The sequence below is a fragment of the Octodon degus genome, unplaced genomic scaffold (assembly GCF_000260255.1).
Source record: "Octodon degus isolate 3935 unplaced genomic scaffold, OctDeg1.0 scaffold00023, whole genome shotgun sequence".
Lineage (NCBI taxonomy): Eukaryota > Metazoa > Chordata > Mammalia > Rodentia > Octodontidae > Octodon > Octodon degus.
Window position 1 is genome coordinate 7,850,504 of NW_004524599.1, and position 24,462 is coordinate 7,874,965.

Sequence of the window (24,462 nt, forward strand, 5' to 3'; positions counted from 1 at the left end):
AATGGTGTTTGTAAATAGGATCTCATGCCCACATCTTGTACAGCAATGAACCACTAGAAAGAATGTATGCAATGTGTTAATTATTGAAACTGTCCTTCCAATTTGATTTGAAACTGTCTCATTGCTATTTGTTTATCAACAAAATTATGAAAAAAAAAGAACCTCTGTCAAAACTCAGGAAGAAAAATAGACAAGAAAAAGACACATAGGAAAGCAAACAGCAAAAATGCAACAGAAAAGAAAATAAGAGGGGCCGTAACATCCCAGCAGCCTCCACGCTTTCTACCTGCCCCTTCATTAGGATACAGATGCGCTGTTCCACAGCACTGACTGATCCTGTCATGCATCTTGACTAGATCAAACATGTGTTTTTATTTCAGAGCTCAGAGAACAATTTCTTTTTGAAAAATAAAAAATGAACTCAAGTCAGTAAACATGAACCAATGTCCTGAATAGGCCCTCCTCAAAAGAAGTACAAATACTAAATAAATATAAGAAAAAACTACTCAATAGTTTTAGCCATCAAGGAAATGCAAACCAAAACTACATTGCGATTTCATCTCACCCTCCTCAGATTGAATATTATAAAAAAAAGAAAAACAAAAATGCTGGTGAGTCCCAGTGCTGAGGAGGCTGAAAACAGGAGGATCACTACAAGTCTGAGCTGCGTAGTGAGACCATATACATTTTTTTTAAAAAATGCTGGTGCGAAAATAGAGAAAAATATATACATATTGTTGATGGGAATGTAAATTAGTACAGCCACTCCTAAAAAGAGAATCACCACAGGATCCAGCTGTCACACTCTGAGTGTGCATGCACACGCACGCATCTGAAGGAAATGAAGTCCCCCTATGAAAGAAATACCTGTATACCCAGATTTAGTGAGGTCGTGCTTCCAGAAACTTAGCTCCATAGCAACAGCAGAAATGCTTTAGTACACATTAAAGCATATGAAGGACTCTAACACAGTGAGCCCATACTCATTCAAACTGCACAAGTCCCTCGCTATTTTGCTCCAAATGCCTTCAGGGCAGGTTTGGCTCGCTTGAGTTGTGGGGATCGAACCACAGCAACCTGAGCCTGACTGCTTTGGTGAAGCAGCCACTTAAAGAACTGAGCTAAGGGGCAGGCCCCCAGAATAACCACTATGAAGAAAATAACATCCAATGTATTATTTATCGTAACTGTCATGCTAACCTGTTGTGAAACTGTTTCATTGCTATTTTATCTTTTTTCCCATTAAAATGAGTAAAAAATTTTAAAAAATGAAAAGCTCAATAGGCCAAATTAAAAATTCAGTGGATGTTGGCCCTGTTCCCGGATGCACTGAGCCAGCAACCGAGCCCCCGCATGATGGTGCATGGCTGAAATCCTTGCACTGGAGAGGCTGAAAGCAGGAGGATCATTGAGTCTGAGCTGCGTAGTGAGACCCTGTACCAAATACATTTTAAAAATTCAGTAGAAAATATAATTGGCAAGCTTGATCAAGCAGAGCCACGATCTCAAGACTTGAAGATAAAGTAGATCAATTGTTAAATTCAGACAGCAATAAATAAGAAATTACAAAAATATACAAAACCTCAAGGATAGATTTTACAAACCAAATGTAAGTTTTTGTACTATAAGAGGGGCACAGAAAATCTACTCAATGAAAAAGAAAATTTCCCAAATTGGGAGAAAAAATGGACATCCAGGTACCTCAGCATTCAAAATTTTCCTCAAATGATAATGGGAATGCAACATACCAGAATCTAAGCAGGCATTCCCAAGAGGCAATTTTATAACTATTTTTTCTACATTGATAACAAACATTTACTCAAACCAATCAGAAAAAGAAGGTCCACATTAATAAAACTAGATACAAAAAGGTGATGTTAGAACATTGGTGTGACTTGTGTCTAGATGTCCCCTAAAGACTCATGAGGTCACAGGTGGGGCTTTTTCAGAGGTGGCTGGATCTAGAGCATTTGATGCTGGGATTGCTTTGTGGTGCAAGGCTAGGGTATGAGTGCTACCGCTCTAAGTAGCCTGGATAAGATACAAGGACTTGAAAGAGCTGTGGTTGTCCCTTGCTTGTGTGTGTGTGTGTGTGTGTACATGTGCGCGCATGCGCACTCCTTGCCTTGTGCTTCCTATGAACAGTGTCTCCCCTGTGATGCCCCTCTGCTGTCCACCCTGCCTTGGAGCTTGGAACTGCCATTTATGGCCTGAAACCTCTACAGACTGTGAGTTAAATAGACCTTTCCCCTGTTAGCTTTGGATGTTGGGTCCTTTGTCTCAGCAACAAGACAAACATATAACACTGAAATTCAGAGAATTGTTACCACTATTTTTAAAACATCCCAATAAATTGGAAAATCTAGAAGAAGTGAATTTCTAGATGTATACTAAACAATGATATCAAAGGGGAAATAAAAAGTCTCTCAATAAATAAAGCATAGGGTTGGGGAGATGGCTCAGTGGAATAAGTGCTTCCCTGGCAAGTACAAGGGCCTGAGTTCAATCCCCGGTTCTGAAAATAAATAAATAAATAAATAAAGCATAAGACTGGGCAGATTTACTTGGTTTTCAAGTTTTACCAGAACTTGAAAAAAGAAAAAAAAATTAATGCTCTTCAACCTATTCAATAAGATAGAAAAACATTCCAAATTCATTCTATAAAGTCAGTAAGACTCTGATCTCAAAATTCAATATAGATTCCACAAAGAAAACTACACATTAATATTTCTGATAAACATCTATGCAAATATCCTCAAAATTCTTACAAAAAGAATGCAACAAAGCATTAAAAAGATTACAAACCATGACCAAGTTGATTTAATTCCAGAGACCCAAGACTGTTCAATACACAAAAATCAGTCAATGCAATACACCAGAAACAGAATGGGGGGGGGGATCACATAATCTCAATAGTTGCAGATAAAGCCTTTGATGCAATTTAACATTTCTTCATGATAAAAATATGTACAGAAGGATTTTACCTCAATATGATAAAACCTGTACAAGACAAATCCACAGTCAACATCATACTGAATGAAGAAAAAATCCAACCTCTAATACCAGAAACTATGTAAATATGCCAAAATGAAACCTGCAATCCTGTAGAACTAATAAGCACTGAGAAGGAAGAGACAAGAAGGCACCATCCTCCACCTGTACTGGAGAGGCCTGGTGGCCGAGGTATCACCATGGTAGAGCACACTACAGAGGAGGTCACATGACCAGACAGGAAGCAAGAGAACAAGATGGGACAGGGAACTCCACAGTGGCCTACTCCTGTGGGAACCGAGTCTGGTCTCCGGAATCCTGGCACTAATCCCTTCATAGCAGCTGTTTACTTTGTCCTAGGCCCTGCGTCAGAGACCCACCTCTTCTCACACAGCTGCCCTGGGGGCCAAGCCCACAGCACAAGAAACTTTGTGCGACAAACTACCTCGAAAACAGAGCACTAGGCTTCTGCCAGTTCAGTGACTAAAACACCTTTCTATTACCTGAAGGAAGACAGAAGCCAAAACGGGCTAGAGCTAAGAAAACAGGCAGTCAGACAACCTGAGACATTCTTTTCAATACAATGCAATTCAAGATCACCGACCATAGTATTCAGTAAATCTAAATGTATAAACTTGCTTACTCTTAACTATCATTTAAATATTTTTATCTGCACCACAATATTCTATTAATAAGAAGGTAATAGTCAATACTTACCTTTAATACTACTGCTGGAAATAATCTAATAAGAAAAAAAGAAAAAGTACAAATCATATTTTTAAAAACAGCATTCTAGGCTATGTCATTAGTGCTTGAACAATCACAATAGTAGCAAAGTGTTAAAATCTTTAAATCCAGAAGAATCAGAGAAAGCCTGCTTGACTTTCAATCATCTCATTAAAAAAGTGTACTATCAAATGAATAATAATATGCATATGTATAAAAATGAATTAGCTCATGTTTCTATCACATTGGACATATATACATACACACATATATATATTCATGCTTATTATTTCACATAATATTCTTAACACGTGGAGTCTTGTAACAGAACTCACATCTTAACCAAAGTCCAGCCTTACGAATCACAGCAGCTGACCTGCTCCACAGAGCCAGGCCGCCCTTACCAGCGCGGAGTCAAGGAAGTCCTCTACGAGTTGCATCAGTGCTGTGCCCGAGGCTAGGGCTTCAGTGCTCAGAAAGCTTGTCGTCCTTTCAAACCAGGAAGCCATGTACACAAGAGAAGAAACACTGGTAGAATCACTGCCCGTTCAGTAAAGTTTCACGGGACAAGTTTTTCCCTAGAGCAAAATAATCCCGAAGGGCTTTTCCCCTCTCCACACTATTTCAGTTAGGCCCGACTCTAAGGCCCCTTGTCAACAGAACACCAGAATGGAGCCCACACTCCAGAATTGTCCTCTGTTCTCAGGTACTAGCAAGAAACAGAGGCTTAGGCAGAACTGCTACCAGAAAGCCACATGAAGAAGCTAGCGAGGCAAGTTTGTTGGTTTTCTTTTGCAGCACTGGGGATTGGGCCTTGGGTATTCACACTGAGCTACAAGTTTTGTTTTTTGATTTTATTTTTTATTATGTGATAAAGTCTGTTTCCCAGGCTGGCTTAAACTCGAGTTCCACCTGCCTCAGCCTGGTTTTATAGGCACTGGTGTTTCAGGTGTGTTCTGCCACACTCTAATGAGGAAAGTTTGAAAGATAAATGACCCCAGTACAAGGGGGAAATCTTGTAGGTTTGAGACAGTCAAAAACACACATATCAAAGGACACACACAATTTAGAAAGTATCCCTGTGGTAGTTATGGTTACAGTAAATACACCCTGGGCTAGACTTCCTTCTGCCAAAAGCTTCCAGTTAATTAGAGGATTTTTCATCCTGTAGGACTTATTTGTCTAACTTCATAGTAAGTAGCTAAAATTGTTTAATTTAAAATACACTTCTAACCACTAGGAAGAATGTATGCAGTCTGTTAATTATTGAAACTGTCTTACCAATTTGGTTTGAAACTGTCTCATTGCTATTTGTTTCTAAAAAAATTATGGGAAAAAAATAAAATACACTTCTGTAAACCCTTCTAAAATATACATAATAAAGCAGATCATCTTTGCTGAGACTGGTCACACATACAAGAAAAAAATGTACATACATTTAAAAGAGAAAGAAAAGTCCTATATGTACAGTTAGAAATCATCAATTTAACTCAAGTCAGTGACAGGAGCTTTCAGTGAACAACTCTGATAAGGGTTTGACCTTCAAAACTTAGGGCATATGGGACCCCAGGACCCACAGAACCCTGACTAAACAACAGTCTGTTCTTGACCCCCAACTAAAGAACATAAACACTCCATTCTTGATCAGGAAACCTTGGGGAGCTATGAAAACCCCCAGTGCCTGGGGCAATCCCAGACCCACGGAGTGCAAATCCTTTGTGCTGCGTCCTGGGCAGTGTTGAACCTCCCCAGGTGACTGTAACGTGCTTTATGCATCAGTGATGACGCTACGATCATAGTTGCTGTTAGCCCAAATCTGATAACAAACACTTGCATTAAATCATCTACCTTCTGAAGCAAACTTTTTTTCCAAAAACAAATAAATATCTCTTCCTGTGGAACTCATGGCCAGAGCTATATTCTTTTCCTTGTATTCATGCTTAAAATGTTCTGCTTTTCAATACTGTCACCAATCCACATCCCATCTCTAAGCCTGTCTCCCTCCAACACACCCACACATGGATTGGTTGCATATACATGTGGAAGAATGGGGGAAATGCCACAATGGTTGATCCATATCTGGGAACAGGAAGTGTTCCTTGAGCCCTCCCATGTGCTGCAATCACACGTCATCCAAAAGGCACCCCAGCTGTCCACTGCTGGGTCATTACAAGATGGAGACAATAGAAATGACACAATAATAAAACAGTGGAGACAAGTTGCTTGATCCTCCCAGACCTTAGCCTACAAAGCTAAATTCATTCCTTTCCATGGGAAATTTTTTTACTTAAGCATAACTTCCAATTATTTTGTATTTAACCTGTGAATAATTGGCTATATGAAGTACACATGTCAGTATCTTTTTCTCCATAATATTGATCTTTTCTCCTTGCCCCAAAGTTATATGAAATAACAGTGTGTTGTAGAAGACACCTAATTGTGGTTATGAAATCCCCATCACCAACAAGAATTTGGTTGTAGTATGGAAACTTCTTTTTGATTTTGAACTTCAGTAGGGACTTGACATTGTCAAACCTTGGGGAAGTACTCTTAACCCTAAATAGGAAAACCAGGTTGGGGTATAATCCAATTCATATACCCCCAACATCAACTTAATTGCCAAATACCCTCAGGTCATCATGCCCCATTTCAAAATCCATGGAGCTTGTTCCTGCTCCCCCTCCCCTGCCTCCGGTCACTGCGTGAGTGAGTGTGTCAAGGAGGCAAGTTGACCTAAATGCAGACATGAAAGCCGATCTTTAGGGTCCCCTAGAAATACTTTTAGAGTCCTGGAGTTGAGCTTGGGCAAGGCTAACATTGATTCTTTCTCTCTCCAAGTGTCAGACCTATAATTACTAGAAGCCCAGGAGTGAGATGGACTGAACTCAAGATCTCCTTGGCCTAAACTGGTCTTGATAAACTCCAGGTGCTAGAGTCTCGCTAGTTCATCAAGGACTTCATCCTAACAGGTCAGCCCTCCATGCCAGGCCTGCCTTCTCACTAGCAAATGCAAAGGCCTCTCCAGGGAGATGTGAGCAGCAAAACACTTTGCAGATGCTGCATTGCTCCCAGGTTCCTTTAATGAAGGCGTTTGGAACATTACCTCATGCTCATTTCAGAAAGTAAAAAGACCTTCTAATGTGACTTTAACAAAAGTTTTGGTTTTTTCAGATCTATCCAACATGTAGAAAGTGAGATATTATAGCATTACAAAGGCAAAAGGAAGTTTTAATGGTTCTTTTCTAGGTTTAATCTTGTTGATACTATCAGAAGTTACTCCTACTTATCCTGTCTTTCCCAGCCAAATATGGTAATGTAATTAAAACATGCCACTGCTTGTCAAGGAGATGAGTTGTCCCTGCCTCAATCCGGCATCCTTAAGGTATTCCACCAGCCTATACTTAGGAAACATGCATTTAATATATGATTGAAAATTATATATTAATAGATATAATTCTTTATGCATCCATCTAGTCCACAGTAGTTTTGTTTTTGAAGTCCTGGGGATCAAAGCCAGAGCCTGGAACATGAGCCAAACCTACACCCCAGCCCCTCACATTAAGTTACCCAAAAATCATAAAATTAAAGTATGACACTTATCTTTGGGATCAGTCCCTGCTGGATTAGCAAGTGCTCATCTTCTCTGGGGTGGTCTTTGAAGAATCGCTGAATACATTTCAACAACAGTGAAACATACTGAAATGCCTTTTTATCCAGTTCCTAGATATCAGACCAGACTACATTAAAACTCTTACAAATCATCATACATTATTTTCAGTCTCCCTTTAGTCTCCCAAAAAACCAACCCACTTGCCTTATTTATTGATCTGTCAAGACGGTGTAATAGGAGACGATCATATTTTTGAGGAAAGTGGCTTTCTTTCTGTTCAAGATATTCTTGTATTTTCTGAAATCCTTTACCATGGAAGGCATCAGTGATAAGCGACTGAAGCTGAAGAAGTGACAGTTGGTGAATTACTTCTTTTTCCCCAAGAATATTTTTAAGAATATTTCTAACTAATATAATTATCAGTACTAACTCAGTGCAAAATAATATAGGGTTAAAAAAAAATAGAGTTCTTTTACTGTCCATAACCAGTAAATGACTAAGGTGTCTGTTGGCTTCAGACAGTTCTGAGGCTGCAGTTCCTGAACCAGTGGTGACACTGGTGGCCCGTGGGGTCTGGTGGAGCTTATGGGTCATCCCAATGCCTACTACAGCTCGGGAACCACCACTGTAAGGAAAATTGTGCTTGATTTGGGTATAAACATATGAAGATACTCAGCAATTTTGCAAGCTGCTCAACACTAAGAAAATCCAAGCCTGTGATTGCTTACTGTCATAAATGACACTAGAAGGAAGACAACTAATACTTAGATGCATCAAAAACTGATTGCAATGAAAAAACTGACCTTTTCTGTCTGAACATTGGACAAGATATACTTTTAAATATTATTCACTAGATCAAGACATTTCTCAAATATCTATGTGATAACTGGCATGATTTTTATAAATCTAGTCTAATCCTATGGGCTAAATGATATAATACTACTTTAATAAGAAACTATTTTATTGTATTTAATGCAGTAAAAAAAAAAAAGGCCCAAACACCCTCATAATTTCATTCATTCTTACTTTATGTATTTAGTAGAAGGTCTATAGTGTCTCACTACACAGCTTGGACTCATAGTGATCCTCCTGTTTCAGCTTCCCAAGAGCTGGGATTACAGGTACGCACCACCATGCCCAGTCCCAATGGAAGTCTCAGTGTGGCCCGGAGTTGGGCCAGCACAGCATGCCGGGGATCGAACCCCAGTCCCTGCATCAGCCTAAGGAGGTGCTTTAATCTGCTGAGCTATCTGGCCGGCCCTCATTCTTACTAGTGATTTAAGTGAGGGAGCAGAGTTTGAAGTTTCTTCAAGTAAACAGAATCATTTGTCACCACATCGTGGGGCCACTGGTGCCAAGTGTGTCATGTGCTCTACAGGTAGCCACAGTTAGTCTCACCACCACCCTAAGAAAGCAGATCCGTTCCCTCCATAGGAACAGCAAGGACCGGAAAGTTTACCAGCACTGGGGACACCACCCTCTGGTGTTCTCTAACTCAGAAACCCAGCACTATGCCTGCTGCAAACTCTGCCATGGCTTCCCTTGCACTCAGAATAAACCCAAACCCTTGAGTCTGCAAGGGTCTGAGTGATAGGATCTTGGCCAACTTCTTCAGGCTCGACTTCCAACTAGTGAGTCCTGAGTGAGCCAAGGTCCTCCTGGCCTTGGGGCCTTCACACTGGCAGTTGTGTGCCTACGCCGCGCTCCCCACAGCCCGCCGGTGGAGGTCTGAACAGGACCTTTCAGCTGAGCCTTCCAGCACCACTTAAGAAAATTGGGCCAGGTGCCTCCTGCACTCTGATCACTCTCTAGCCAGCACCCTGTTCTGTCCTACTCTCCTACTTTACCTGTCTCTGGCTCACTGCCAGTCTCTAATTTCCACAAGTGCAGGAATGATAGCTGGCTGCTTTGCTGTATTACTTCCACCTGGAAAAACACTGGGCATTAAGACAGACTACGATACTAGCAGGATGGTTGGAGGTAAAATTGAATAGGTGTAGTAATATATTGAATACGGGAAGGAAATTATGGAAGAACCAACAAGATTTCTCTGCTGCTGAGGAGCAATGCTCCGATTCCCTGCCAAGAGCACAGAAATCAAAAGAACACAAATTAATGATCTTTACCCAGAAAGCACCTTGGGTCTTCCCAAAGCCATCATCTTCCTTAACAGACTGCAAACCATCTTCATTTTTCTGCATGCAATAAAAAGATTATTTGTCAAAAACTATTTCAAAGAAATGCTTTTTAACTTCTAAAACAAATTAAAGTTTGTTATTTTCTTGAAGAGAAAATTTTGTTTGCCCATACCACTGATTACAGATCTAAGTAAGATAGAGAGAAAAGCAAAACAAACAAACCCTCCTGGGGGAAGGTCCCAGAGATTGAACTTGGGGACTTGGGCTTGCCAGGTAGGTATTTATGCTGCTGAGCTACATCCCCAGCCCTGAACCCTACACTTCTATCCAGGCTTCTTTGACATAGTCTGTAATACAGTCAAGAAGCACGTTAACCATCATTTGACTATATGATCATCTTAAGTAGACAAATTTAAACTCTGCTGGCGATTATAAAACAGAAGGAAGGCTTTGAATAAACCATGATCAGATTAAGAACTCAAGAGAGATATTTTTCCAGCTCAGCCATGAGTTTAACTCTTGTATTTATGACATAATTTCAGACATTACTCTAGGACTTACATACTACAGGTTCAATAATCAAACATCCGCAACCACATAAGCAACATCTAGAAAATCTAATGATGAGTTATTACGCATTTTCTTCAAGAAAGCTTTCTGACCCACCTTTCTGATTTTGCCATGCTAAATAACATCATCCTACCACCTAGTTTAAAATTGTAATACAAAAAATTTTTAAAACTCTGTGTGATTTGGGCTAACAATCCTGCCTGTCCATACTTCACCAAAACCCTTAAATCTGTATCTTTGACAATATGGTCATTTGTAATAAGAAAAACATTGTGAATACCACCAACCAACATCACTCGTTTTTCCTCCCGCAGCAGAACGGTCGTGAATACTAGTTCAGAGCTGAAAGGCAGGAGCTCTGGAGGTACCAAGGCCCTTGTCCTTTTCCCTGCAGTTCTCAATGAAATTCTCAGCCCTTGGGAGTGCAGACCTGGGCCCGGGGAGGTCAGGGCCCGCGCTTTGTAGCTGCGGGGAGGAAGGGCGAGCTAGGGCGACACCCAGCGCCCCGCGGGAAGAAGCGGGTGCCCCCTGCCTCCGGACGCTACGCCCTGGCTCCCGGAGCGCTTTACTGGAGAGAGCGCGGAGTTCTGAGCCACTACCCCAGTACTGAGGAAGCTGAGGGCGACCGAAGCGCTCCCAAAGGCCCGCACCGCCGGCCACCCGACCCCCCTCCCGCCCGGAGCCCCGAGCCCCCCCCCCCCCCCCCAGTCCCCGCCTTGGGGGAGCCTGCCAGCTCACCGCCCGCATCCCGCAGAGCCCCGGCTGCGCTCTTCCGCGCCCGCGAGCCCAGCCGGCTGGGGACCGCCCGGGCGGGCGCAGGTGGCGGAGGCTTTTAAAATCCTAGCGCAGAACTCCGATCGAGGAAACCTGCGCCTCACCCGCCCGGGCCTGAGACCCGAGACACGCGCGCCTGCAAGGCGGCCCCGGGGCGGCACTCGGAGAGGAATCGAGAAATGGAGACGAGCGTCTCCAGGGACACCGAGGGGCGTCCCGTGCACAAGCACGGAGGTTTTCTCCCAGGGACAGACCCCGGGAGCTGGTTGTCCTCCATAACCGGGTAGATCAGCTAGACCTGCACCTGCAATTCATCGCTCCCGACACCACGGAAGACAGTGTTTCTCTTTCTTTGCCTCTTTTTTTTTTTCTTTTCTTAATATTTTGACCAGCGGGAGGGGATGTAAAAAATAAAAAGCCAATCAATCGACTGTTTTTTGCCCATTTTTCCTAACCTACCTGTGCTCGTGGCTACCTGGTCTCAGACTGGTGAGCTAAGTGGACACGACGCAAAAATTTAGACGGCAGTTTTCTTGTTTCCTCGGATCCAAATATTGTGAACAACTTGACTTGCCCCGTTCGTGTTGTGATCTTCACATAAGGTTAGGTTAATACATTTAACAGAATTCCCCTTTCAGAAACCCAGCAGTTGTGGACCCCACCACCCGCTTCCCCGCAAGGTTCCGGTCAGTACCGCTCAAATCCATTTCCGGGTAAAGCACAGCACTTTTGTTCATTTACCTATTTTAGTCTGCACCTAGGGATTTTTTTTTTTTCACCTAGGAAATTCAGCGGCTTATTCCTTTTTTTTCTGAATGGGCTTTTCTGATTATTAAAGTAGTAACCAAGACAGGAACAACGTGAATTTAAAATATTGGGAATCAATGCAAATATTAGGGCAGAAAAGAACTAACACAAAATAAAAGGCAGTAATCAAAACACAGCTTAAATACACTTTAAAGAATATATAAATTGGGGCCAGGGAGATAGCTCAGTGGGATAAGTGTTTTGCCTGGCAAGAGGAAGGTTCTGTGTTCAATCCCTGGTACTATATATATATATATATATATATATATGATTTGTTTGAAAATTCTATAATCAATTATTTTCAGATGGGAAAGAAAATACATCCTCCAAAATTCTGGTGGAAATGTATTGAAATCTTCAGGAGATATTAAGAATAACAGAATAGGAGCCAGGGAGATTGTTCAGTAGAATAAGCACTTCCCTGGCAAGCGCAAGGGCCTGAGTTTAATCCCCAGTTTGAAAAAAATAAAATAAAATAAAACAAGAACAACAGAATAGACAATAACACTCTCTACTCACTTAGGTAGTATATTGTCACTATGGTTAACTCCTTTTACTCGTATGCTGGCCACTGAGTGCCCTGACATTCCTTTTGAACAACCTGGAATATATGTTCTAATTCTTCACACATTAATATGGTGGCAGCTCCATGACATTTTTGACACCATAATCCATTCAGAAATTAAGTTGACTGCCAGGACCGGTGGCACATACCTGTAATCCCAGCACTCAGGAGCCTGAGATAGAAGGACAGCTGTGAGTTCAAGGTCACTTTGGGCTACTTAGTGAGTTCAAGGCCAGCCTGAACTACAAAAGAGACCCTGTCTCAATTTAAAAAAAAAAAAAGAAGAAGAAGAAGAAGAATGGAAGAAAGAAAGAAAGAAAATGAATTTGACTGTAACATTAAGATGTTACAAGGGCCAGCCAGATAGCTCAGTAGACTAGGTGCAGAGACCAGGGTTCGATCCCAGGCATGCTGTGCCAGCCTGCCCCCAGGGCATGCTGAAAAGGCACCTGAGACTGGGCATGGTGGCACAGGCCTGTAATCCCAGCTCTTGGGAGGCTGAAAACAGGAGGAAGACTTGTAGTGATCTGTACTAAAATACATTTTTTTAAAAAAGACATATTCATTTATATTTTTGAAGAGTAGGGCTTCTCTAAATGTCAAAGCATAGAAGCAAGAAATGCTCTGTCAATTACTCTAATAATTTTATGCATTCTTAAGACATAATGTTCAGTGGCTATTTTCAAAGTTCTTTTTAAAACATTTAGACATATAGACTAGCTTAAGTTATCACATTTAACAGAGTATCAATTTACCAAAAATAGTGGATATTTCCATTTTCAAAGACAAAAACAACAGGACTTTACACACTGGATTAAGTGAAAGTGCTCGATGAAGGTTTGTTGGTTGGTTGGGTTTTGTTTTGTTTTGTTCTGTTTTTTCAAACCTTCACTGGGGAAGAAGGCCCCAACCCAAAACCAAAAGAAGAAAAGAAGAAGAGCTGACTCCAGCTGAAACGCCACTCGGTCTGCAGAAGCCTCTGGCGCCTGGCTCTGTTTTCTAAACCAGCCTTAAGGTTGTGTCTTGGTAGGGAAGGTCGGCGTGCCTTTCCTTTGCAAGGTCCTCGGCCCAGAACTTACCGGCTCTTCCACAGCCTGTGGGAGAAGCGGGTGCTCCCTTTAGCCCGCGCGGCGCCAGCCCCAGGGTTGAAGGAACCCGACTTCGCAGCTTCCTTTCCCTACAGTGGCCCCAGGGCTATCTTTGGCTTCTAATCAAGCGTGGACTAAATTCCAGAAGCCCCGGGGTGGCTGCACAGCGACTCTAGTGACTTCCATTGACTTCTTCTATGAGGCGCCCCAGGTGCCTGAGTCACCCCAAGAGGCTGATACCCAGGTGAGCAGGCTCAATCCCAGTCCTGGAGAGGCCACAGCATCCCCGCCAGGGTCCTCTAGTTCCACGACAATATCAATAAAGACTTTTTAAAAGATCTATGTTCATGTGGGTGGCCATGGGAGCTCTCAGCCCCAGTCCCTTATTTCACAGGTAAAGCAGAAAACAGTCCATGGTTGGTCAGTTTTCCTTTTCCCCTATGGCACAGCACAATGAACTCATCGCCTTCCCAGTGAGCTATGTCCCCCGGTTCCCCCTTTAAATTTTGAGAGAGTCTGGCTAAATCGCTAAATTGCCAGGGATGTGCTCAACCTTGGGATCTTCCTGCCGCAGCCTTCTACAGTACAGGAAATACCTACGCCACCGCGCCAGGCTCCTCTTAGTAGGGCTCACTGGCCCCGTCCTCTCCACCAACCCAAATTCATCTCACCCCTCTCTCCTGTTCCACTTTCTAGGGCTTTCCGAGGGTCAGGTCTCTCCGCAACCCCGGGAGCGTGGATGTACCTGAGCCCGCAGAACACGGGACGCTGGTGCCCCCGTGGGTGTCCCAAACAGTCTCCCACAGTCCTGGGGACACGCACAACAGCTGCAGCTGGAGCCCAGCGACATATCTGCCCTAAACGAGGAGATAGGGGTACGGATGCTGAGACCTGGACGCCCAGCGGGCGAGGAAACCCCGTGTAGCCCCCACGCTCACCTGAAAAAAAAAAAAAAAAAAAAAAAAAAAAAAAAAAAAAAAAACACCTGCTTTGAGGGCCTCAAACAAGCGCCGTTCAAACCACCAAGGCTGGTGTGGAAGCGGATTCAAATTTAAATGGAAATTTCCAACTTGCCATCAGTAGTCTTCGCTTACTTCCCTTCTGGGGCTCGGCTCCCCTCCCGCTGCGATTCGCTCTGTCTCCTAGGGCGTGGGCGGGGCCGCGGGGGTCCAAGTCTCTAAAACTGCCCAGGGCCGCGGAGTCGGTTCAGCACCGCGACAGAGGACAGGGCCTTGCTGCTCCGCCACCTGCAGCCTCTGGATTTCTGATTTCTGTCTTTGTCTTTATCTTTGTCTTTGTCTTTGTCTTTGTCTCTGTGTCTGTCTCTGTCTCTGTCTGTCTGTCTGTCTGTCTCGCTCGCTCGCTCGCTCGCTCGCTCGAATTTCTTCCCCAAAAGGAAAACAAGCCACCTCTTTACCTTGCACACCTCTTACTTTCTGGTCTGTCTTTCAGGATCCCGGGCAGAGGGCGATCGAGGCTGCGCAGATGCCAGCCGACGCCGCGCAGGATCCGGAGAGTCCCCGCCGGATGGCTCTCAGTTGGGACATCAACGACCCGCAGATGCCCCAGGTGAGTGGGGCCGAGCCTCGGAGGACGGACGCGCACAGGTTGTTGCCCAGTCTCTGGACGCGCGCGCCTTCTGAGGCCCTTGCAGGGAGTTCCTGGGCGCTGGGAGAGGCTGGGCTGGGCTCAGAGCTCCGCCGGCGCCAGGCGATTTCTTTGCGCTTCTCCGAAAACACCCGGCAAGCAGAGAAGGGAACCTCAGACTCCTGCTTCCTGTAGTCAGGTGAGGTCCGATGCCTCTCCCTTCGCTGTGCCTTCATTAAAGAAGAAATCAAATGTTTCTCTGTTGCCTACTTAATTAAAACCCAAGAAAAAGTCAGGGAAAACTTGCAAATAGTACTACTTCTTAGCAGCCAAACTGTGAGACGGCCGCAAACGGAGGAGACGCGAGTGTAAAACGCGTATGTGCGCTGGAGCGATCTCTTCCCAAGCATTCTGCCGCCTGGATGCAGCGGGCTCGCAGTCCTGCTGAGGCAGCGCCTGCTCAACGCTCACTTCTTAATGACTAGGAAGTCTCCCCCTTTCAGGGTGAATTTGTTTCGTTTTGGTTTGCTTGGAAGGGTGCCAAGGGCAGGAAATGAAGGAGGCGGCCATACTTGGTCATATTTTTTCTTTTAATTAAAACTAAAAGGTGATTTGCAAGTCCCAGGAGTAGATGGGGGAAGCGAAGTTGCTTTCCAGGCGAGCCAGTGGTGTTCCCTCCTAGTGCGGGCCTGAAGGGAGATCTGGCAGCCCCTCAGCCTGGCCAGTTCTTGCAGGAAAGGCAGATCGTTAGCGCCCTGGGTGGCCTCTCACAGCGGCAGGGTCCTGGATACTTTCTTGGATACAAGCGGGTACACTGGTGTCCTTTGCAGGTTTTAAAGTCTGCCTACTTTTGAGTGCAAGGAATCACTGTGGCAAAAGGGTGCGTGCCTCCCTCTGACTTCTAGCCCGGTGGTCCCTCACAAGAAATCATCTAACCTTGCCTTTTAGTTAGAAAAAGGCTCATCCCTCAACAGTCTTCTAGGTTTCCTGGTAAAGGTGAACTATTTTTCCTGGAAGAATGGTTGTTAGTCAGAGAGTGTAAGTAATGTCTCAAAACTAACAATGGCATTTTTTAAAAAAACAAAGAAATTGGAACCACCATTCCAGGCCTGCTCTGGCTGAGAGAAAGAGCGAAACCTTGAGAGAACACTTGGAAGTGCCTAGGTCTCTCGCTACCGACCTGTCATCAGGTGCTGGAGCTGGATAGTGCTCTCAGAGGCCTGTCCAGATAGACTGCCTTCTCCTCTGCTCATCTCGTCTCGTCTCTTGTCTTCACTTGTTCTCTCTCTCTCTCTCTCTCTCTCTCTCTCTCTCTCTGTAACACACACAGTTGATATACTAGAGCAAATGAAACCCAATCTTGGAAATTTTTGCTCTTGTTTCATTAAAAAGACAGCTTCCGTGGATTCATCTCCAGTGGCCGAATCTTAGGAGCTGGTGGTGCATGACCTAGGGTCCTAGTCCACAGCCTTAAGCAGGAGCACGAAAGCATTCCCTTTTCTGCAAAAATGTTCATTTGTTATTCAGATCCTTAAATTGAAATAGTCACATTTACGACAAAGATGTTTGCTTGGAAAACAAACTTACAGTTACTGGCACCTTGATGGTAGCACGATATGTTTTCAGGTAGGAAGGGTGCTGGCACTACTGGGGACCCCTGGGCTAACCCACATGCAGCACCATGGCCAGAAACATGGGGAGGGAGGTGCATCCTGGGGATGTGCTAGATTCTCACAAAGTAGTGAGCTGAGTTATGATCCATTTAGTACACTTACATTATCATATATGATAACATTTCATATATTTTATTCATGATTTACCTTTAATCAGTGTATTGCTTTATGTCAGTTGTAAGATTTTAAAGAAAACTGGTACCTATTGATAATAATGATGATTTCAATGATATTCTTGTAGTTTGGGAAATAAAATCATCCCTGAAATATTATTACTCTTAGGATAGAAAATGCTAACAATGTGCACAAGTCTGAATTGTCCAACTGATTGTACTTCAGTTTTGTAACTATTTGGTCTAATTTTTCTGGGACAGGAGGGGAAACAGTTATAAGTGGTTTCCTATTATTGTAATGTTCTTCTAACCCTGCATCATATCTCTCAAGCCAATCGATCTGGCTGCTACAACTTCCCTTGAATTCCCACCTACGCCACTGTAGCGGGTTGTCTATCCAGCCTCTGCTTCCTTGTGCTGCTTGCAGTTGCTGCATAGCATGGCTTGGCGAGCCTTACTGTCTCTGTTCCAAATACTCAGCTCTCCACGCCAGGGCCCAAGCATGTATGGGGACGTTCCAACCAATGTAATAGATAAAGTCATTTGAAGTCTATGCAAGTTTCGTGCATCACAAAACAGAACCTTCCTTTTGATTTTTCTTCCAACTATTTAAAAATATAAGAACCATTCTTAGTTGGAGGCCACACAAAAACAAGGAATGGGATGGATTTGGCCAATGATCACGGGCTAACCAGCTGCTATCTTGGCAAATAGTGACAGTTTACTACAGGGTAATTTTATTTTGAACTTATAGATGAAAAAGACATTGTTGCAGTGTACGTAGTGCATAAAATAAAAACCTTTGAATATGAGTACTAAAGCAACGCTCAGTGCTTTAGCTTTTCACACTGGTACCTTGATGATTGGAGAATTTGCCCAATGGTTAAACACAACACATAGTGGAATAAGGAAGTGGTAAGGAGCACAGTACGGGAGTTAGACTGTGGGGGCTGAAATCTCACTGCCAGGCAGTGCTAGCCTTCTCTGACCTTCACTTCCTGTTCTGTAAAATGGGCGTGCCAACTCTATCTTTTTGACACACATGAGGTGAAGGCCAGGGAAGGAATACAGTACAGTGTCGTAGAGGTAAGCACTACATTAACAAGTAGTTACCGTGGTCAGAAAGGCAGCGTGCACGCTTGTGGTCCCCGTCTTCTGCCTCTCCCCAGGCTCCAGCCCACTTTGACTCCTTCCAGGAGTGGCCGGATGGCTACGTGCGCTTCATCTACAGCAGTGCGGAGAAGAAGGCGCAGCGGCACCTGAGCGGCTGGGCCATGCGCAACACCAACAACCACAACGGCCACATCCTCAAGAAGTCGTGCTTGGGCGTGGTGCTGTGCACCCGAGCCTGCGCCCTGCCTGATGGCTCTCGCCTGCAGCTGCGCCCGGCCATCTGCGACAAGGCGCGGCTCAAGCAGCAGAGTGCGTGTGGGCCCTGCAGGGTGGCCTGAGCGACCTTCCCTCCCTGCCTGCCTTGTCGCTAATATTTCTGCGTCTGGGGTTTGCAGAGAAGGTTTGCCCCAACTGTCAGTCTGCTTTGGAGCTGATTCCTTGCCGAGGGCACAGCGGATACCCGGTGACCAATTTCTGGCGCCTCGATGGTAGCGCGATATATTTTCAGGTAGGAAGGGTGCTGGCACCACTGGGGACCCCTGGGCTAACCCACATGCAGCACCATGGCCAGAAACATGGGGAGGGGGGTGCATCCTGGGGACGCACTAGATTCTCACAATATAGTGAGCTGAGCTATGATCCATTTAATAGCTTATTGCAAATCATCTAGTTTTTTGTTTGTTTCATGGGGGCTTAGTACCAGGACTCAAACTCACAACCTGGTGCTTGTTGGGCAGGTGTTATGCTGCTGAGCTCTATCCCTGGCTCTACCCCACATCATTTTTTAAAATGTCTATTTAGTGCTTGTTTGATTGTGTTTTATTTGGCGGATCCAGGGATTGAACTCAGGCTCCTGTGCTTGCCAGGCAAGCCCTTATTCTACTGAGCCATCTCCCCAGCCCCAAGATGTCTATTTGTGATGGTGTTTTGAGAATTTTTTTTCTCTATCATTTTGCAAAGCTAAAATAAAACATCTTGGATCTTGGGACAGGCATGAGGGAGTTTTGACCAGCTACCAACATAGCCAGCTTCCTTTGGGGGAACAAAGAGATCATTCATTTCTTCATTAACCCAGGCCAAAGGGGTTCATGATCACCCAAGACCAGAGAGTAAATCCGAGACAGAGGCTAGAAGAAGTGCCCTCAAGAGGCAGACGGCCCCTTTCTGCCAGTCTCAGAAAAAGAGAGCTCGGGAGCCCGAGGTAAGCAGGGCTGACACGCGCGACCCGTGTTCACTTTCACCGCACCATGCTCTTGTAAGTAATAGAAGTGCGAAATGGTTGAAATGCCAGGTTGTACGTATTAACTAGAGAGGTTTCACTTTATGTGAAAATTATATACTTCTGGGAAAAATCCATTAAATGAATATTTGGATAGAGTCTAATTTCTTCTTTAAATAAAGCAAACAATGGTTACAGGAATTGATATAATTAGGATGTGTGCTGCTATGCTGATACAAATGTGATTATCCAGCTCATAAAGAAAGAAATACAAGGGCTGGCCAGATAGCTCAGCAGACTAAAGCGCCTGCTTAGGCAGAGCGCAGCAGCCAGGGTTTGATCCCCGGGGTGCAGTGCCGGCCCTGCCCCTGGGGCCCGCTAAGGCCGTGATTGAGACTGGGCGTGGTGGAATCCCAGTGCTTGGTAGGCTGAAAACAGGAGAATCACTGTAAGTCCGATCTGTGTAGTAAGACCCTGTAGACCCTGTCCTAAACACACAAAAAAAGGAAGGAAGGAAGGAAGGAAGGAAAAGAAAGACAGTAGATTCCCCATATCCTGGGGGGTTAAGTTCAACTCCCACCCCATGAATGCCTGCACGATAACTGGTACCAAATTCTGTACATACAATGTTTTTCCTATGCATACCTCTGATAAAATTTAACTTATAAACTAGGCACAGCAAGAGATTAACAATAACTAATTTAAAAATCACTTATAGAAATGTACTGTGATTAATGACTTAAGATATAAATTGTTTATTCCTGGAATTTTCCACTTCCTATTTTTGGACTGGTTCACCATGTGTAATCAAAACCTCAAAAAGCACAGCTGTAGCTAGCGGGACATCACTATGTCTGTGGTGGCAAGCCCATGATGCATGTGCACAGCAGGCACACAGATCCCTCTGTCAGTTCACAAGCCTCATTGCCCCAGAAGCTGAGCACTGAGTAACAGTTGTTTTTTTTTTTCTAAACTAAAATGCTAGCATTAAGGTTGAACTGCAGTGCTGGCGCTTTGCGATAAATAAATGTGTTGGGTTGCAGTTTGGGCACTTGTCCCTAACAGGCTTGCCATCACAGCTGTCTGTGCGCACCCACAGTGAGCAAAGGGATTATCCTGGAAGGGATCCTTCTCATTTGCTTTGTCAGCTTTTTGTTACTGTGAGAAAATGCCTGAGATAACCAGCTTTAAAAAAAAGGTTCATTTCAGCTCACAGTTTCAGAGGTTGCAGTCCACAGCTGGCTGGCCTGTTGCTCTCGGGCCTGTAGTGAGGCAGCACAACAGACAGGAGTGTGTGGTAGAGGAAGCTGCTCATCTCATGGTCAGAAGCAAAGGAGAAAAAGGGAGAGGAAGGGGCTGGGCTCCAAAATCCGTTCCACAGCTATGCCCCCAGTGCCCTAAAACTCTCACAAAGACCCACCTCACTCTACCACTTCCCATAGTGCCTCCAGGGGACCAAGCGTCCAACACCTAGGCCTTTGGGGACATTCCAGATCCAATCGATAGCAATGCTGCTGCACAGGAGCAGATAAAATGTCTCTGGGCATTTTCATATGGTGGTGCTTTTCCACCAGAGCATGGCTGGCCGGCAGTGTTAGTGTGAGCTCGGTAGACACTGACCTTGCTGAGCACCTGAGTGTGTCAGATGCCAATCTAAGACATTCAGACATCTGATGATCTGAATAGTGGCACTGTTTGGAAGTGGTAGAGGGAGGTGGGTCTTGGTTAGAGTTTTAGGGCATTGGGGGCAGAGTCATGGAACGGATATTGGAGCCCAGCCCCTTCCTCTCCTCTCTTCACTACACTGAAGCCACATATTTAAAATGAGCTATCTAAGGCCCAGCAAAAGTAAAGTATTCACTTATTTAATGAAGGACAGGGCCAAGATTTGAAAACACTTCTGTGTAGCTTCTAAGCTTCCCTCTTATGGTCAGAACAGAGCCCTTAGCCATCATAGCCATGCCTCCTGGCCGTTCTGAGCCTTCCCCATTCAGAGTGGGGTATTCACAACTCAGAGAGCTCGAGCTTAGCAACTTCTGGACCACAGGTCAAGATCGTGTGCCGTAGTAGCAGGCCTCTGTGTGCAACCCAGAGCCCACCCGCTGGAAGTTTGTTATTTTCGTGGCTGGCTGTTGGTATGTTTGAGGATGCTTGTAGCATTTGCATGTCCTCTGTCTGTTTTTGTACCATTCTTTAGGTAGGAGAGAATCCAGACAGCAGTGGACAGTTCAACAACACATCACTCCTGGGAAATCCAGAGCTCTTCAATATAATTCCAGACACCAGCTTCTGTGGTCCAGGGCAGGCCTGCCCTTCCTTCCCAAACTCAGACATTTACGCAGCTCCCTGTGACCTGGCCACCTTTCAAGGAGACATCACTTCCCCCTTCCAGAAATATCCAAACCCCAAAATTTATTTGCCCAGACCACCTTGCAGCTATGACTTGGCAGGCCCTAGATACACAAATCCAAGCCCATTTCCCGCCCTCTATAAAGAGTCCACCAGCATCCTGAATGACGCAGACTGGCTTCGTCTGAATGCCCTGCAATATAACCTCAATTCCTACAGCAGCTATGAGAGCAGCTTTGATTTCACCAGTAAACACTGTGGCTGGAAACCAGGCCTTGAAAACCTGGGCCTTGAGGAAAAAACTGACCACAGACAGCTCCAGGCTGTGGCCAGATGTCCTTATTACAACCCTGAGCTCTCTTGCCGGTACCAAGAGCCACCCTCAGCAGGTGGCCCAGCTCTGCAGACTGTGATCACCACCACCACCAGGGTGTCCTACCAGGCCTACCAGTGCCCCACGCTGAAGCACAGTGCCAACGTGCAGGAGGAGCTCAGCAGCCTTTCTAGCTGCAGCTATCCTTCTGAAAACACCCCCGTGTCCACCTGTGCAGAAGCTGCAGACCCTCTATCTGTAATCACCAGGGCAGCCTCTCCCACGGGGAGGACAAGTTTGAAAATTCTAGAAGACTGCGCTGTCAACAGAACCCCTATGGCTTTTCCTCAAGAGGCAGCTCCCTGCAGGACAGACGGAGCAGACCCCTGCAATGTGTGTCTGTCTGGCCTGGGATCTGTGATCAGTTTCTCAGACAGAGCAGGTCTGCTCTTTAGTTATGACAGTGAGGAGTTTTGAACATTTCTGTTCCCCACACAATATGGGTGTGTACATGGGGTAAAATGCAAAGTAGCTTGAGGGCCAAATAGCTCAGCAGATTAAAGTGCCTGCAAGCAGGCACAGGGACAGGAGTGTTCAATCCCTGTGCCAGCCCCACTCCTGGGGTACACTGAGAGGGCAATTGAGACTGGGTGTGGTGGCACACACTTGTAATCCCAGCTCTTGGGAGGCTTTAAACTACGAGTCTGATCTAGCAGTGAGACCCTGAACACTCTGTAGACCCTTCCCTAAAATATGAAAATAAATAAATAAATAAATAAATGCAAAGTAGCTGGGTTGGGGGAGATTCAGCTTGTGTGCAAAGAAATATGAACAGTAGTAAAAATATTTTGCAGCTCATGAAATTATCAGCAACAAATGTTTGATAGCTTTGAGAAATTTGGCTCTACCTTTGGAAACCAGGTACAGTAGATAGAAGTAGGTGTGCACTCCTGAATCAATCAATAAGCCAAATGGAGACCTGGAAGTTCAATGACATTAGCCTCACTTCATTTAGCGCATGCGCTGGAGGAGAAATGGAGAGCTCTGGTTCTCATCCTACGCCCTTCCCATTGGACCTCATACAGCCCCTACAGGTTGGCTGAAGAGATTCAGGAAGAAATTGCTTCATTTTTATGCCCAGCGTCATTTCATATTTTTGTTTCGCATTTAGAACCTATTAGCATGGCCTTATAAAGTAATTTTAATTATTTTATCGCCAAAGTTTATCTTTAAAAAACTCTCTGGCAATGGTAATGTATATTTTTTAAAAAGAATTATAATTTTAGCTGAATTCTTTTTTTGGTTTTTAGAGCTAGAGATTGAACTCCCAGGCTTTACACTGAGTTACATCCTCAGCCCATTTTATTCAGATACAGGCTTTCTCTAAGTGCCCAGGTAAAAATAAAACTTGCAATCCTGCCTCAACTTCCCAAAGTGCTTGGATTACAGGCATGTGACACGCAAATATGATGTCCTGCACACCAGAGACACCCTGATAATGATGTATAATGAGGGGGTTGCTACTGTACTAATAGTTTTTTGTGTGATTAGGCTTTAAAATTAAAATTGAGATATTTTGTTCAAATACTATATAACTTTATTCTTCCTTTGTTATTCTTCATAAATGTAATTCATAATGTCCAATTTAATGTGATAAATATATTTTAAATTATTGTAACTGATGCTTTCATTATTTTAAAACAAGAATAGAAAGAGACATTGTTCATTTTGTGATATGAAAAACTTATTATTAAATATTAAAACTTATTACATAGCTTGATGGATTTATGGGTTTTTTTTAAAAGATCTGGTGCTGCCCACTGCCATCACAGAAAGCCTCTTCAGCCATTGGAATGAGCCTCAGGGGTAGAACACTTGCCTAGCATGTTCCGCATTCAACCCCAGCACTTCGAAAAAAAATGTGCACACAAATCTACTTTTGCTGTCCTATAGTGATATAAGTCAGAAAATTACTGTCCTAAGGGAGCCAGGAACAAAGCCCAGAGCCTGAGGAGACTGGCCCCTTGTAACTCCAGCAAACCGGAGACAAGGTAACAGATTCCAGGAAGCAACACCCTGTCTGCTCTATGTTCCTTTACCTGGGAAGTTACCAATCAGTGATATGTAAACTTAGAGCTTGGTGAATGTCAGTAGGGGATGTAAATAATAGCTTGCTTATATCAAGCTAGTCATTCACATTCCTTAGCCTGTTTGTACCCCTCAATAACTGTGAGAAGTTTTGGTGGCTCAGGGCTCACTTAGAAAGAGACTAAGCTCAGTGAGACCTCTGAGACTATATATATATTTTTTTTGGGGGGGGTGGGGTGGGGGTTATTTTAGGGAAGAGTCTACAGGGTGTTCAGGATCTTACTACTAGATCGGACTTGTAGTGAGCCGCCTGTTTACAGCCTCCCAAGAGCTGGGATTATAGGTGTGTGCCACTGCACGCAGTCTCAGTTGCCATCTCAGTGCACCCCAGGGGTGGGATTGGCATGGCCAGCTGGGGGTTTGAACCCCTGGCCCCTGTACCTTCTTGCAGGTGCTTTAATTTGCTGAGTTATTTGGCCGGCCCTTCTTTGAGGCTATATTAATCCAGTCTTCCTGTCGTTTCTTTTGCCTCCAACTGATAACGTACAACACGTGGCGCCCAACGTGGGACACGAAGACAACCAGTGGTAAGTTTAAATTTATTTATTTTTTTTTAATTATTTTTATTTGTATTTATTTGGTACAGGGTCTTGCTACACAGCTCAGACTCACAGTGATCCTCGTGTCTCTGTCTCCCCAGTGCTGGGATTACAGGCTTGTGTCACCGTGCCCAGTTTT

At 44.4% G+C, this 24,462-nt stretch overlaps 2 protein-coding genes across 3 annotated transcripts in view; one reads left to right on the forward strand and one right to left on the reverse strand.

Moving 5' to 3' along the window:
- Sycp2l (synaptonemal complex protein 2 like) overlaps positions 1 to 9,528 on the reverse strand; it is a 76,562-nt gene extending 67,034 nt beyond the window's left edge. Inside the window, exons 1-5 of the mRNA XM_023712124.1 lie at positions 9,454 to 9,528; positions 7,532 to 7,669; positions 7,318 to 7,437; positions 4,122 to 4,226; positions 3,709 to 3,733 (exon numbers count right to left, since the gene is read on the reverse strand). Coding sequence (XP_023567892.1) covers positions 3,709 to 3,733; positions 4,122 to 4,226; positions 7,318 to 7,437; positions 7,532 to 7,669; positions 9,454 to 9,528 — 463 coding nt within the window. The remainder of the gene's footprint in view (positions 1 to 3,708; positions 3,734 to 4,121; positions 4,227 to 7,317; positions 7,438 to 7,531; positions 7,670 to 9,453) is intronic.
- Positions 9,529 to 14,754: 5,226 nt separating this feature from the next.
- On the forward strand, positions 14,755 to 22,113 carry Gcm2 (glial cells missing homolog 2). Of its 2 annotated transcripts, none has more exons than XM_004628364.1 (5): positions 14,755 to 14,838; positions 17,812 to 18,064; positions 18,151 to 18,263; positions 18,831 to 18,960; positions 21,176 to 22,113. In XM_004628364.1, the coding sequence occupies exons 1-5, from the start codon at positions 14,755 to 14,757 to the stop codon at positions 22,111 to 22,113; spliced, it is 1,518 nt and encodes a 505-aa protein (XP_004628421.1). The 2 variants fall into 2 exon arrangements, with proteins under 2 accessions (XP_004628421.1, XP_004628420.1); XM_004628363.1 differs by having other exon boundaries at positions 18,831 to 18,956; positions 21,172 to 22,113.
- The last annotated feature ends 2,349 nt before the right edge of the window (positions 22,114 to 24,462 follow it).